The sequence below is a fragment of the Anopheles bellator genome, chromosome 1, assembly GCF_943735745.2.
Source record: "Anopheles bellator chromosome 1, idAnoBellAS_SP24_06.2, whole genome shotgun sequence".
Taxonomy (NCBI): Eukaryota; Metazoa; Arthropoda; class Insecta; order Diptera; family Culicidae; genus Anopheles; species Anopheles bellator.
This window is the reverse complement of record NC_071285.1, coordinates 15,519,232-15,535,231: the sequence shown is the minus strand read 5'-3', so window position 1 is coordinate 15,535,231 and position 16,000 is coordinate 15,519,232. Positions and strand designations below refer to the sequence as shown.

The following is a 16,000-nucleotide window of genomic DNA, read 5'->3' as shown; positions in this document are numbered from 1 at the left end:
TTATGCTACGTTAAATGAAGAAACGAAGCAAGCCTTCAGGAGTGCCGCACACGACTCGTGGACAGTTTCGGTGTTCGTTGACGGAACGGAGAAATTCATCGGAGCAGGACTTGACCACAGGCGCATCTGCCAGTGAGTAGCAGCAACCGTTTGGTGTTCAGACGAGAAAAAAAGTCTTGAAGTCAGAAAAAAAATGTGATTATGTATCTATCCCTTAGAACGGCTGATTTCGTTCACCTTCGAGTACGACGAAAACCGGAGTCTGCAAAAAATTACACGGACGTCCCTTCTCCGATGAATCGGCGAAACTTCGACAGAGGTGAGCTTATGCAGTACAACGTTGTGGACGCGACAAGAAACTGGATCAATATCGGATGTCCCAGGGATAAAATATTGCTGAAAGTGTGGTTAAATGGCTTGGTTTTCAATTTGGTTGACAAACACAAGCGCGGTCTCAATTCTCCCAGCCATAGTTTTCGGGGTTTCGTGCCCTACAACAAAATATGCGTACGACTAAACACAAAACTGAAGAAGGACAAAACGAACTGGGTTAAAGATTGGGACGTGCGAAGTATGTCACCGTACGCGGTGAAAGAGCTCACGTGGATTGGTTACGAAAATGAAGTTTCTCTCGAAGAGAAGGTACATTTCGTCGACAGTGAAGGTTTAGGAGGATTGATGGTCGATTCACCTGATGCAGACGATTACAGTGGAATTTGTGGAAGGAAGTACCCTTTGCTGACGGCTCTTTTTAAGGCTTACAAACCAACCAGGTCGACCGACGACGACTCATTCGCCTTTGCCATCGAGCGAGCGTGATATGGGCCGGAAGTGAAAAAAGAATTAATTTTTATCACTAGAAGAGTGCACGAATTAAGGTGCACACCTTACACGATCTTCATTTCTGTGTTCCCCAAAACGAAAGACCGAACCTTCGGAAGACCAAGTCGCGCCTCAGTTGGAACGGACAAATTAAACGCTGTGTATTTGATGGATCAACTAGGAACCTTTGAAGCGGAAGTGACACCAATATGCAAACAAACTTTTAAATGTGAGTTTTGAACCACGCTAAGGCAAGGCAAGTTGTAAATGAAATAGTTAAGCACTCGTCAGGGCCGTGAATAAACTTAAACCCAATTTTGGATTCTTGGACACACAGCCCGTGGAAAATTGTAGCTAGATGATGGATCATACTTTGAATAAAATATGTACTAACTTGGTGTCTAGGGTCTTCCAGAAATTCCGAAAGCAACAAACCACAGAAAGCGTCTTTCATCTCCCACGGCAAGCCACGAAAGTTTCGCCGTGCGGACGATACGTACCTGATTCTTGAGCTCACTCTCCAGCATCCGGGTGGAGCCGTGTTCGGCGACCTGCTTGAGGCCCTCGCTGGCCACCTGCCCGTACTCCCAGAACCGGTAGTCGACCGTGTGGGACGCACCGATCACGTCGCTGAACCGCGTGAGCCACCCGTTCGACGGGAAATCCTTGGGGTGCGTGTGCCGTGACCACAGGCCCTCGAACGTTAGCTCGTACTTGGCCTCGTCGCAGGCGCAACACTCCTTCAGCACCGGCGGCTGCGTGTCGACCGAGTCGGCCTCGTCCTCGCAGAAGATCTTGCTCAGCGGCCCGTCGTCCATGTACCAGACGTCCCGGTGCTCGACGACCGTCGCCCGGATGGCGACGCAACCGCTCCCGGCCGGTGGCGCCACCCAGTTCACCTGGATCTCGCTCTTCGGCAGCGAGTTGGTCTGCGTGACCGCGTTCGGGCACCGCTCGCTGAACTTGGTGAGCGGATCGCCCAGCAGCTGGAAGGTGCCGACGTTGTGGACGCCCTGCGCCGCCTGCGCCACGTCGGGCCGCCCGAGCGAAAAGTCCTTCTCCGCCGCCAGGAAGAAGCCGGAAAATTTGTGCGGTACCTGCATCGACCGGATGCCGACGAGGCTTACTGCGAGGAGAGGAAGAACATGGCGTTACGTTGGCAACTCAAACAGGGGCCACAATCCGGCATTCATATCACAATGGGTGCGGCTTTGTTCCGCTTCCGGACCGAGCCGTCCATCGACGACGACAAAGTTCAATAAAGCGGCAGTCGGATAGGCGTTCGCTTTTCACTTCGGGGACTCTTATAATCTTCCCGAGGTCCTGTGGGACCGTGGGGGTAGGACGAGTGGCCGAGTTCCCAATAAGGTAGGGGGATTAATTTTATGTAATGTAATTTTCTCCACATCGTGTACCCTGTTCTATCTGTTATGATTATCACCAGCCTTCGAGCGCTCCCCCCCAGAGCAGGCGTTTTAATACTTTTTTGCTAATTACACGATTACACGATAGGACAACGATCTCATCTACCGAAAGGATACAGCCCGATGGCCTGGCGCCTGGCTAAAAGCTTACGAGAAAAGTCCAAGGCAGCTGATTGCTGATAGGAAACTTTATTTCGACCCGATACACGTTCCGGACTCATATGTGGACCTCTTCCCGCAAGAGATGAAGCCGGTCGTCGTTATCGGCATCGGCTGCCACTCACGGTCCTGATCTGGCTTCGGGATGCGCCACTCGGCACCGTTCGCCTACTGCGCCGTGATTTTAAACTGTCAATAAGCGTGCCAAACCCGGGCCTAGCTTTTTCGATTACGAACCGAGCTGTGTGTACCATTAATGGGATAAACTTGGATCGATTGATCCGAACCGTTCCGAGTGTGGTTTCATCGTCCGACTCCGGGCCGGAACCAGCTTCGAGATGGTGGCCATGTGGAGTGGCACTTTACATCAAAGCCCTCTACGGTACCGAAACGTCGGAGTCGAAGATGGAATCCGGAAAAAAGTCAATGAAACTGCCCGACCGGCAGGCTGCAGATCCTTGGGACGAGATCCGGTGGGCCGCACCGGCCGATTGCACATTACATCTCTGTTTGGTCGGCTTCGGATTTCCTGGGGGCTGGGATTTGGCCAAAAGCGACCAGGGCCGGCGGTTGGACCGGAGCCAGGGCGACCACTCGAGTGGTCCCACAACACAGGCGACCAGAGTATCCAATATTGACACTGGAAAATCCTCACCAATCCGGCGCGCTGAAGTTCGATTTTCGGAGAAATCCTCCGAACGAACAGCGCGGCGGTGGTCGGTAGCAAGACAAATAAACCCCGGACGAGCACGTCCCATCACGCCCCGGCTTCGATGCCTGCAGATAATCCTTGCAGCGCGTTGGTGTGGCCAAAGCCGGCCCTTCTGGGATCGCGGGGCCGGCGGCGGTGGACGATAATCGAAAAATAAATGATGTAAAAGCTCCCCACGCCAGGAGGAGAGGGGGAGAGATGGTAATTGACATGAGTGTGCGGGGGAATGCTGGTCAGCGGCCTCGGCACGCCGGGGATACAAATGATGATTACCGAAACGAGACGGGCGCCACTCGGATCGATAATTGAATTTAAGGGCCAATTCGATTCCGTGCCAGATAGGGATTTATGATGGCGTTTTGGGGGGGGGCTGTGGCGGCCGCCGGTTGGACCGGCGTTGGACAGTTTGACGGAAATGAAGAAACTCACTGGTGTACGATTCTCCCGGGACGTACTTCTCCGGGTTGCCGGAGATCCGCAGCCGGAATCGGCCATCGGCGGGCGATTTGTTTGCGCCGGACCCTTCCGGCGATCGGTCGCAGCGAAGTGCCCGGGCGACGTGACCTCCGTCGAGCAGCAGCAGCTGGAGCGCCAGGAAGATCAGGGCCGCCAGCGTGTGGCCCGAGTGCCGATAGGGGGGTCGCTTCTGTACTGACCTCATTTTGCCCGGCGGGTTGAAGTGCACGCTACATTCAGCGGGCCGCCGTGACGGATGGCTCGAGGAAAGAGAGAAATCGGGACCTAGAGTCGGGAACGGAAGAGAGAGAGAGAGAGAGAGAGAGAGAGACAGATATGGATAGAGTTATCAGAGTTGTGAAATGCTTTTGACACAGGACCCTACGCTGCAGTGGGCATTGATATGAATATCAATCAAGCTCGGGCCGGAAAAGGGATGCAATTTTCGAGTTTCGAGTCGAGATGCACTTCACTCCACTTGCTGTTTGCTGCGTGCAAACAGCAAATGGATTTACATTCCAGTAAAAAAGGCTATAACTTTCTGCTTCGATCTCTCAACTTGATTGAAGTGGGATTTTTTCGGACCCTTCGGGCTCGCCGCTCGCTCGGACTGGAGAGAATATGTTGCGCAGGCAAATGATTGGTTGTAGGTTGGGGGCTGAATTCGGAAAATGTAGGAAAAACATAACTCAATTCCTGGCCTCAATTTTTTCTGTGGCCGATCTGTTTTAGATCCATGCAATAAATATTTCACATTGTTGACGACTTGGTAGGAGCGTCCGTGCCCAGCTGCAGTCGTAATGTTTCTGTTCTACAACAAAGCCAAAGCGGCACAAAAATGTGTCAAGCTTCGGGTGGAAATGCTGTTAGTGAATCCCAGTGGCCGCGAACGGTTTGCTTGATTCCGTTTCGATATCATCGATGGTGAAGGTGAGCAAGGTTTTAATGTGTAATTTGTGTGATTGGAAGGGATTCATGCATCAAGAACGGTTAAAACCTGATGAAGTGGTTTATTTGGCCCTTGAAGAAAATAATGTTAGATCACACACATCTTTAAAGGCTCGAAACAAGTCTAATGAACTTGAAGAAACTTTGAAGCAGTCACCATATAGCCGGGACCTTGAACTTTCTACACAATCTAATCGAATTTCTAATCAAATACTGATCGTAGAGTTGCTAATTGATCTATGTCTAACAGAATCCCATTAATCTTAATCATCTTAATCTTTATTTCACAGTTTGCAAAATATTGATTACAAATCGGTGCTGTTTTCACACAAATCGTTTCCACTATAATTTACTGCGAACCACGCTTGTCCCATAGCTCCATTTAATGCGTACTACAATCGTCACGTCGTTTGAATGAACAACAACGGGCAAAAATAAAGGATGGAATTTGCCATTATCATTAGCGAACCCCTCCAGCGGCCAGCGCCAAGGGCCAAGAGAGTCATCGCACAGACGACGCGGCAGAGCAGCGCCGGGGAAGATGCTAATCGCAGCCAGTCGAAGTGCCAGCGGCGGTTGTCCGGATTCCGCAAGCTCCTGGCCGGCGGTTCCGCAGAGGTTATCGGTTCCCTCCGAGGTACGGGGTTTCCAAAGATGGCGGGAAGCAGAAAAAAACAGGAAAACAAAATCCAACTCCGACATGCCGACGAGAACCACACACGGAACGCGGCGAGAGCGGCGTGGATTGTGAGCGATTCGAAAACATCATTCCTGCAACCTCATGCTGGTGACGGGTGTCCATGATCGCCATGGCAAAACATCGACCCATTGGGTGGTGGTTGTTGTCGAACCAACTAATCCGAACCATTCGTGGCTGCCAGACACGCAACGGATCGTCAACGTGCGCGTTAATATTTATGGAGTAGCAGTAGAACTCGGCCCGATGGATTCCTTTCTGAAGAGACTTAATGGGAAAATGCCAACCGCCACCGTATGCGGCAAGGACTCCTCCGAGTAGGAAAACGGAGTGGCCCCGGGCCCTGTCTGCTTACACGCGCCTGTTTGCATGCTGCCGACGATCAACATCCCGGCGATGGTACTGTGTGCCAATACCTTCCGTTACCGATGCAACATCCCGGCGGCTACCCTGCCATTTCCGGTTGCCTTTTTTTCTGTGCTATGTGACACAGAAAAACCGTAGCACTACCAGATTTACTACCGGCCAGCTGATGGGAAGTGGGAACTGAAAAGAGTTGAATATTGCTTCCGGCACTTCCGTAGGATCCTATCCCCCCCCGCCCGGGGTGGCAGCTGCTCCCGTGGTGTTATTCAATAAATATTTCATCGTCAGATTCTTTTCCGGCACACGAGCGACGTGTGCGCTGCCAGCATATGGGACCCCTCTGGCTAGACTAGAGTCGTGCCTGACTTTTTGCCTCCAGACCCCCAATTGGCATGCCTTAAACATGAGTGTACCGTACCGTGCGTAACCACAGGCCGCATCGTCCCCGGCTGGACCCAGACATTTGGGCTCCGACTGTGGTTTTGAGCGTTTATTATACGGGACATCATCGTACCGCCGATTCAAAGGGATTAAGATTTAATTTGTGCGCAAATTAGTGACTCACCGGAACGGCTCGGCCGTCACCAATTATTGGCGGTGCAAACAAAGTGTAATAAAGCTAATTAGATTGCGGTTGAGATGTCCAGCCCTGTGGGCGGCGGTGACCGTGGGGCGAAACGAACGGATTTGGTGATAATTAGATAAGTTATGCGCCACATAACACTGCCGTGGTCCGTTCCCCCGGTAGACCAACGGCCAACCATACATAATGCATGCAGATGATGATGATGATGATGATGATGGAAACGGACCGCAGTGTATCGGCAACCCTTCCCGAAACTAGTGGGGTCCTTCCTGGAAGCGCCTCGTCGCGTAAGACGCGCTTACGTTGGGCGAGGAGCAAACTTGCTAAGAAGCTTTAGCGGGAGAAGCTAAAAAGGTCAGACCAGGGCAAGGGGACTGCGATGTCCGTCCGCTCGGTTAAGTTAGCAAGAAGGAAGAAGAGAGCGTAAGAAAACTATTTGCTACTTGCTAATAGCGATATGGATGGCCGTCGGCCACTGGCCGGAGTTTGCTGAAGCGGCTGATGTCCTTATTAATACCCGGGAACTTTTCTCGTTACTAATATTTACTTATTTTTTATGAGCCCCAGCCCAGCCGAAGGATCGTAGTCATTGTGCTACGGTTGCCAATAGTCCGTGGTACAGTGGTGGAAAGTTGTAATTCTTTGTCGTCCTTTTTGTGGACGAAACAATACAAACTTTATGCGCAGCACAAAAAATCGCCGCACATCGCCGTTTTTTTGTTTAATTAAATTCGCCATTTCAAATGGACCCGTTCGACGGAAGCCACATTCAATTGTGGACAGTCTGCGACACTTGCACCGAGCACTCGGGGGAAAACCCGATTTTCCAATCGAATCGGATGAAAACAACAACCAGCAACCACAAAGCAAACTCCGGGCACTTTCTTGCTCGCTCTCTCGCATCGCGCATCGGCTACACGGGCCCTGTCCTTGTTGAATGTCCAACCGACGTAGGACGACAATGCTCGCTATACACACAAACGGTGTGTCCCAGGTATGCCGCACCGGTGAGGCGCCGTCGTCGTCCTCGGCGTCGTTGTTTATTTACAAACAGTCACACTTTGTGTGCTGCTGCAAGGCTTCAGTCTTCCGTCGCCGGCAGGCACGGCCTGGAACTGTGTTTGGCCATCCGCTTTCCGCTAGACGTCGGTCTCGGTCCGTTGTTTGGCCTCTCGTTTTGCCCCATTTTCCGCACCGAGAGAGCGAGCTGCGGACCGTTTTCTGTTTACACGCTTAATTTTCCAGCCCTTGTGCGACGACGGAGGCTACGGGTGGAAATCGAATGGCTCCTCGGGCGAATTCTAATTTCGATTCCGGCGGGTACAAATAAAACGCGTGGCACCCACTCAAAGTGCCTTCAATTAGGGGTAGCATTTTTTCGATTAACTTTTACGAGGTAGCGTGTAGCGTGTTTACGGTGCTACGTACTCTGTCGAGTTGACTTGACAGGACTCTGCCAGCGAGGTTTATGCCCGTTTGGTGCACGATTTTGATAAATGGAGGCCACCGCTGGTAAGGCTTGTCGGTCACTGTGCATGCAATGCACCGACGAACGGACGGGCAGCATTATCAGGACGCGAGCCTCCACAAAGCGAGTGCTTTTTGTGCTGTCTTGGAGTGGCGTAGAGTTTTCGCTCTGTGCTCCCCCGTGGCGGCAATTAAGCAAATCGCAACAAAGTGGACAATAAAGCGAAGCGGGGTGGTGGTGGGAAGCGAAATTAGGGACCAGCAGGACGGCAGCATGATGGCCGGCCCGTTTTTTCGCCGGTTCCGTTGCTCGCTGCTGCTCTCCGAAAAACCACCAGCTTTCGGGCCCGTACTGTGCTTCGTGTTGGCTAGTTTTATGTGCTTGACCGTCGCCGGTCGTTCATTAAAAATACGTTCCGAAAACCAAACCTGCTTTAATACATTGTATTAAAGAGCCCCGGCCAGGCGCAGGCCTGTTTAAAGGAGTTTCTTTTGGTCCGTTTGTTAGTGTGGTTTTTCATGGAAACGCCGCAAGCGTTTCCACGCTATTAAATGTCCCTAATTGGTTTTCGCAAACGACGGCGTGGTTTAAGGGAGACTGAAATGTGGGTTTTCGTATGAACACCGTGCACACCCTCGAACGATGCTCCCGGATCCTGTCCGATCATTAGACTGATTACGTTCGATTCGAGACGAAATGAATACGTTCAAGGATAATGAAAACACAACGCGCGGATGGTGTAATGGAAACCCACCACATGACCCACCGGAACTCCCGGGCAAATGAAATGTGAATAAAACCGCAATAACAAACACTTTTGCCCGGGAGCAAGGGCAAAACAATTCAAGGGCCCTTGAAATTCAATATCATGTTCCCAATCGGCAGGAAAGTGGAGATACGATTTCCCGGCTACTGCCAGATGGCGGTCACTGGATTTATTGGCCGACCACACGAAATCCGAGATCACGCCGGCAGCGCCAGGGGGAAAGCGCTATTGCGATGCGCATCGCAGCAATTAGCGCGCGGCGCAACAGCCGCAACATTAAGCGTTCGGGGCGTTGGTGGTTGGAATGTGCGGTCCGTCCGCTTTCCGTTTTCTTTTTCGTAAAAAAATACCGCCCATCAGCGCCAGCGATTTCCCAGATGGCGGACACTTCGGTTCGGTGATTCCTCGGCGACCAAGGTCAGCAGGGGAGCGCGCGCGCGCCCACGTGGAGTTTGTTGCGCATTTGCGGCAACGCATTTCGTTTGGGGGTCACGTTGAAGGATTAGATGGGTGTGTCCGTCCGCCCGATCGGATGTTACGCCGTTTAATTCCGCACGTTTCTATCCAACCTCGTCGGCCCAAGGGATCACTCGTTGGGGTTTTTGTTTTCTTTTTCGGTCACTTTTTATTTCTCACACGACACTACCCGGGGACACCCGGGGGGCAGGTTGTCGGTTGTAAAACGGGGTCGAAATGGTCGTGCCTTCCCACCGAACGCACTGCTCACACACGGCTCACCCATTATCATTAGCTTTAATTCGCAGAAACGGCACACATACAGATGCAGACACGCACAGCACATGCACAGCCCGATGACCCCATCTCAGCCCTCGGCGGGCGACGCGTATTTTTATTCTGGCCTTTCTGGCGCCTTTTTTGCTTTTTTTCCCCCATCGACCCGCCCGTTTGTTGATAGTAAGCCGACCTCCTGCCGTCAAATCCTGCACAACCACCAGCCGGTGGATTCGAGTGCCGCTTATCACCATCGGCGGGTAATGCGATTTTGCATTTCGCATCAGCCCAGCCCGCCCAGCCTTGGGCCTCGGTAACGCTAATCTTTTAACTGCTCACTCTCAATTTGCTCACAATCAGCGCGGCAGCAATCACACGCCGTGCACGCCGTACCGAAAACATGCGATTTGCATACGGCGCGTCGCGTAATTGGTACGCGACGCTCGACTCGCGGATTTTGCGCGACTTCGGCAACGGAATTCAGCCAGCGGCGACCCAGAGGGAACGTCTTCGGATGGAGTAGACACACGCTTTTCCTTCTGTCTCTGCTATCCGATTCTGGCGGGCGATGATTGGCCTTCGGTATTCAGCGAGCGGACCCAGCTTGAGTGGAATTTACTTTCACCGAGCCACGGAGAATATTACATTCTTGAAGCACCTTAATCACCAGTAGAAAGGCTTTAAAGCCGATACCCACCACCGTTCACTGCACACCACTGTTAATCCGTTTTGACGCTCTCGATGTGAACAGCGGACCGGAAGTTTACTTCCACACACACACAGGCACACGGGCACACGAAAACACAGTTCCAAAATACAGCAGTAGCAGGGCGAGGGTATTTATGATTCGATTCCGGATCCCGGATTAGCACGACCGATTCGTGTGGCGTTCGAGAATCAACTGCCGGTCCGGTGCTCGGCTCGCAATGTTAGTCTGTTGCTGTCTCGGCTCGGATGCTGCCCGACCGCCCGAGTGGACGGCTCTCGCCAAATCTCGCTCTCGTTGCGGTTCATTTCAGCGACGCGTGAGAATCGACACCGTAGCAAAGGAAGAAGTGCCGAAGTGCCGAGCGGCTGTTATGTTGGCGTTATGTTCTGTTTGAGAACGCGCTGCGCCTGGCATCGCGTGCCGTGTTTTGTTTTGGTCTAGCACGGCTTCGATGTCTCTAACGCCTCGTCCACACTATGAGTTTTTTCTGCAAGGTTTTTTTTTGCTATGCTAGCGTCCACACTAGCAGGTTTTGCTCCAGTGAGTGAAATGACAGTTCGTTTGTTTATGCTTTGACTTTTCAGTTGCCTTTCCTTCTCCTTCTAGTGCCATTTTTGTCAAAATCTGATCCGCTGTCGAAAACCTAGCCATATTTTTGGAAAGCAAAAAAAACTTGCAGAAATTTGGAGTAAACTGTCAAATTAAAAAAAAAAAACCCCGAAACGGGAAAATATCCCGTAAACATATGGCGCTCAAAAGCAACTCAAAGTAACTCACGGAACTCTAGCAAACGATTAACAGTTTCTTGGCCTGCCATACATTTTTACCAAGTTTCTCATAGTGTGGACCCCGGGTAATAAGGGGCAGCGATTCTTAAAACGGAGTTCCAGACCCCAGACTTATTAAAACATTAATCACACAAACCGCCTTGTGCCGCCTCGCGTGAATGTAATTTTAATCAAAAATTGAAGCACAAAACCTTCACTCTTTATTGTAAATTTACTAAACTAGCAAACTTTCCCATTCTTCGCGCGACTTCCGGCGCTGCAAAGTTAGCCGTTAGAAGCTACCGAGGCGCGCTACTCTGCTCACCGTGTTCATTCCCGTTCACTCACCGTTCACTCGCGCCGAAACCGTACGAAGCACCATGCGGTCTCCATCGCACCCGGGGCCACCACCGCCGCTGGTGGTCGCCCGCCTTTTAATGGCGGGATTATCGGTCCACGGCCCCAGGGTGGGTTGTTGTGCTACTGTGTATGGCCCACCAGACGACGCCGTCGCCACCGTCGGTCGGGGCAGCGTATTGGTTTGACGTTTATTAAAATTTTACTAAAACGCTCCCCGTGGCCGTGGCCCGGACCGTGGGTGCGAATGGGGAAAGTTGACGCCTTGATTCGCCGTTTTTGCTGGCCCGCCCATTGCATATGTATTAGCTTCATATGTTGCTGCCACCGGTCACCCTGCCGGCGGGTGGATCCTATTAGCTGTGGGTGCCCTTCTTTTTTCCTCCGTTTCCTTTCGCTGGCCACCGCCGTTGTCGGATCGGTTGCGCTCCACCGTGCGCGCGGTGAGCACAACCGACAAACAACAACTTGAGGTGAGGGAAAATAAATTGAATTGTCATTTCTTTAAACTCAATTTCCAGCACCAGGAACCGGCTGGAAGTGATAGCCGGTGGGTGGGTCGGTGCGTGCCCCCCCGGGGCGGCAATATTGCAGTTGCCAGTGGTGGTGCGAGTTTACACGCGGTGTTAGGATTATGGTTATTTTTAACCGGGTTGAGTTTGTCGCTAGCTTAGCGGTGTTTTCAAGGCTTGGGACCGGAAAAACTGTTTTGTTTGCCATGCGGTACTTCCATGGTCCGATATCACTCTAGCAAATTGCAGTGTGATTATGCTGTTTTAGCCTCGGCCACGGGGTTTCGGTACGGCAAACAGTGGAAACGATAGTGACATTATCGAGCAGTTCTAATCGGACGCTAGTATGGTCGCCGGCTGATGAGATAAGCGTATTGGATTAAGACATTAGGGCACAGAACTTTGTCTTAACTTTGCAGCGCTTCAGTCAGCCTCCCGCCGCCAAAAGAAGTGCCATCGTGCCCGGTATCGTGACAGGCGGATATGCGGGCTTGTAACAAATGTGTTCGTTAATTTTTTTCTTTTATTCTCTCTCTCTCTCTCTCTCGCCCTCTGGCGCTCGTGTAAAGCGCAAGTGAAACTTTCGTCATACGGGGAAAATTTAGTGGGTTGGTTTTCGTGGTGTGATTTATGGAGCCGGCAAATCTGTCGCCAGCGCGAAAAACTATCGACACACGCGGCTAACAAGTCACGGGAGCGTAGGAATTATTGACAATCAGGCAGCGGCAGTCAGCTCGGAGTAGCGTCGTGAGTCAGCAGCATTGGCCTGGGGAACTGTGGGAAGCTGAAGTTGCCATCTATCTTCGGAAACGGTGCACAGGAAAAGTCAGTTCTGTAAACAGTGTCGGGAAGGAAGGCTATTTGCACAGTGAGCAAATATTTTAATAGTGACTGGGTGTTTGCAGGAACCGAGAATCTTTTAAACTAAACTCACTGGTGGCGCCAGCGTTTGGGGAGCGAAATTGAAATATACACTCTCGTGGTGCCATTGAAAAACCGGATCCACTGAACGGTCCCTCAAGAACCATCTTCCCGCAGCGCAACGTGTGAGGCAGCGTTCGTAACCGAAAACTTTTGGGGCTCCGAATTATGGCCACCAGCTAGCGGATTCCATTAAAATTTCCACAAATGAAAAACAAATTTCGAAACGAACTGTCGTTAACGCGAGTGTGGCAAAACTTATTTAAATGTTAATTATGCTCAGCTCTCCTTTGGCAGCGGCCAAACATATGGCGCAGGATGGAACGATGGGAGCACAAATGGGTTAATTAAGTTACATGCATCTTAATGAGATTCTGTTCGCCAAATTTTATAATCTTCTACCCGGGCTCGGGCCCTGTACGGCTTGTCGATCGTGCAGGCGTGATCTGGTGAGCCCATCGCACCGCGCGCTCCACACTTGGCGTGCCGATGTAATGCATAATGCATTCGGTTTCCGGTTTCCCAAGAAAAAGCTACCACCGAAGTGGGGCGAGAAAAACGTGCAAATGAATAACACGAAACTTTGTCCTTTTTCTTAGGCCACGGGCGAGTACCGTGGTGAGTACTGTGAATGTGTATATCACTTCCTACACGGTTTCCGTTGCGATGCTTTCTAGATACAAACAGAACGCTGAAAACTGAATTTCTCTCTTCATTTCGATGAATTTTTAATATAAATTTCAATTAAGCAGTTTTTCCGTTCCACCAAATTATGCCTTCGCATTACGACATCAACACGGAGCGCATAATGAAACAGTGGGCCCATTATTTACGAACTTTGTTGCAAGTGGCACAGTGGAATAGAGCACGTGCCCACCGGAACGGAGGTACCGAAAAAATGCATTACGAATGCCGCATTTAATTTATGCCGACCGAAGGGAAATCGCATAGCGGACTCGGCTGGCGGGGTCGGGTGCGGAACGAACGAATGAAGACAAAGCACCCGTACTGCCACGTTTCAACGTATGCTCGCCTCAAGTACGGGGTAGATATGAGCATTTATGAAATGTTACCGCTTCGAATGCGTTACGGTACCGGCTCCGTCACAGCTCCTTGCTTGGTGCGTTGTGCGCTGTGCGGAGATTGGCCAGAGAAATTTCCCCGGAGAAACTATTTCAGTGTGGCTTCGGGGGCGATGTGCATGGTTGGAAGCGAAGGATGCGCTTCCCGGAGGCGTCAAACGAGTGGTGGTGGTGTGTAAATGGCTTAAAGTGCAGCGTGGCGGAATGAAGTTGAAGAGACTGGAGTGGATTAAAGCTGAGAGCTGCGTGCACTGATGCAGAGGTGTGCAATAGGCGTTTAGTTGGCTGACTACAACCCAAACATGGTGCTGTTAATCCAGTTTTTTTTCGACACACTTTTAAGTCTTACATCTTTTCCGATTCTAGCTGTCACCGTAACGGACATATTTTCCTGTCGGGTGCTGTTTTTGTGGGTATTGTTTTTGGTATTGGACAACAAGAGGGTACAAAATGGGCCACAACAAACCCAAAGTCTGAACCCAAACAAACGAGATTCTTTGAATCGAGTACATTCTTGTGATGTTGAACACATGCTGTTAGAGGAATGGCTACCAAATCGTTACGTAGTTTTCTTGTTACGTGATTCCGTGCGTGACAACAAGGGATGACATCTGAACTCATTTAGAATGCTTTCCAGGGACTAAATAATCGATGTGGCTTGCGCAGAATTTGGTCTCCTGTGGCGCTGCACTTTAAATCCGAAGAGAGTATCTGTTTACTACCATTAATCTAAAGGAAACCGAGATTTTCTTAGAACAAAATGTGATAAAGTAATCCTTTTGAAATAATGTGACAAACCTGATTGATTTTGTTATCACAACCCAAGCGGATTGGCTTTCAGTCAGCAAACACGATTCGTTAACTATTTTTGAACCAATTGGCTTTGAAACTTTCAGACTAGGCTTGTTGGTAAAGGGCAATGTTTAGTGTTGCGGAGGAAGTCTGTGGTAGGAAACGGAACAGCGATTAACATTAATTAACTATTAACAAGCGGTCCTGTCTACAGGAACATCGGCCACAACCTAGCGGCCCTAGTCAGCAGTTTGGTAAAGAATTATTCAAACAATTCGCACTTTATCTGTCCGTTAAACTTTGCAGTGCTGATTAGTGCCGCTGCCTGCTTCTTAACTTGTCACAATTGACGTGCTTACCGCCAGAAGCTAAGCGAGAGGAGCCCCGGCCCAGCGGAAACCTCTCCTCTTGCGTCGGCCCCTGTCTATCGCTTGTGACAGCCGCGACCATCGATTCGTGCACTACTCGTGCCGCCTTTAGCGGGATCCGGGCCACTCGGCCTCCAGCTCCGGTAGACTTCAGTTCCAAAACAAACTTCGATTACATCACCGGGAAGTAAAAGTTCCGTGCGCTGTTGTGTGTCGGTTGGTGTCGATCTCGGGCTGCTGTTGCCGCCCGGTGGAAAAGTTCGTGTACCCAGCATTCAAAACATTCTTTGTCCTGTTGGCCGTTCGGCTTCGGCCGGGGCTGTCTTTCGTTTATCTTTTCTTACACTGCTAGCACCGTAAGCCGCCACAGTCAGACTGCCGGATGCAGGATGTCTCCTTTCGGTTTTAACCTTTCAAAAACAGAGCGCTTCCTGAGCTGGAAACCTATTATGGAACGCCTAACCAGGGCCACCAGTAGCAGGGGTGTAGGTGTGCTTGTGTGCGCGTTAGAAGGAGCAACATTTGAGGGAGTAGTTGGCTGCACTGCCGCATCGGTTCGGTCGGCGTCATTCCCCGGTGGAGACGCATGGTGTCGCTGCCTAACCGATGGAGGCGCCTGGTGTTTTGTGTGTTCGGTGCCGTTCCTTAGGGACTGCGCTCTTATTTCAACAAATTGTCCTGTGCTTTGCTGCCGACCGAAAAGGGTTTTGCTGCCGAGAGCTGTCAGCAGTGCCGGACTGAACTCAACCTCGTCCGTCCGTCCGTTCGCCGGTCCCCGTGTGGGTTGCTCTTCCTCCGGTGGAGTTGGAACGGTTTACTAAAACCTCAAATTCCCGCACGCTAAAGCCATCCTTGATAGGTGGATTAAAACGGTCGCCCCCCCCGGAAAGTGAAAGGTTGGATGAACAGCACCGAGAGCTCGCACCCGTTCCCGAATGGAGCTCGGAAAATAAAACTCGTTCCAGGAAGCGAGCGAACGAAAGCGAGTGTCCTTTTTATTTTCGCTTGGAACGCATCGACATCTTCCCCAGCAGCATCGCCAGCAGCTGGTCGGAACGGATCTCGATTGTAAAAAGGAAGTGGTGCTCGCAAGATGGAAACGCTACGACACGTTCGCTTCCCCAGCGCAAGCCCGGTGTGTATGTGTTTTCCGCTTTTCTTTTGTGGCGTGAAAAAGTGAATATTTTTCGCACAGCATGAATTCGCAAAACTTTACGCCCGGAAGACCTTTGATGTCGACGGATGATTTATTCCTTCGCCCGGCAAACTTTTCCTCCGTTCACGGGGCGACGGCCGTCGCACCACCTACGTGGGGTTGGGTTTTCGGCCTGAGCGAACATTAGCCCCGCCGGGGAT

The 16,000-nt window shown here is 51.1% G+C and overlaps 1 protein-coding gene across 1 annotated transcript; it reads right to left on the bottom strand.

Moving 5' to 3' along the window:
* Positions 1–995: 995 nt before the first annotated feature.
* On the bottom strand, positions 996–9,950 carry LOC131215108 (spondin-1-like). Its single transcript, XM_058209488.1, has 4 exons — positions 9,834–9,950; positions 3,547–3,858; positions 1,323–1,948; positions 996–1,007 (listed from the first exon to the last, which is right to left on the bottom strand). Exons 2-4 carry the CDS (start codon positions 3,776–3,778, stop codon positions 996–998), a joined length of 870 nt encoding a protein of 289 aa, XP_058065471.1. The 5' UTR covers positions 3,779–3,858; positions 9,834–9,950.
* Between the last annotated feature and the right edge of the window lie 6,050 nt (positions 9,951–16,000).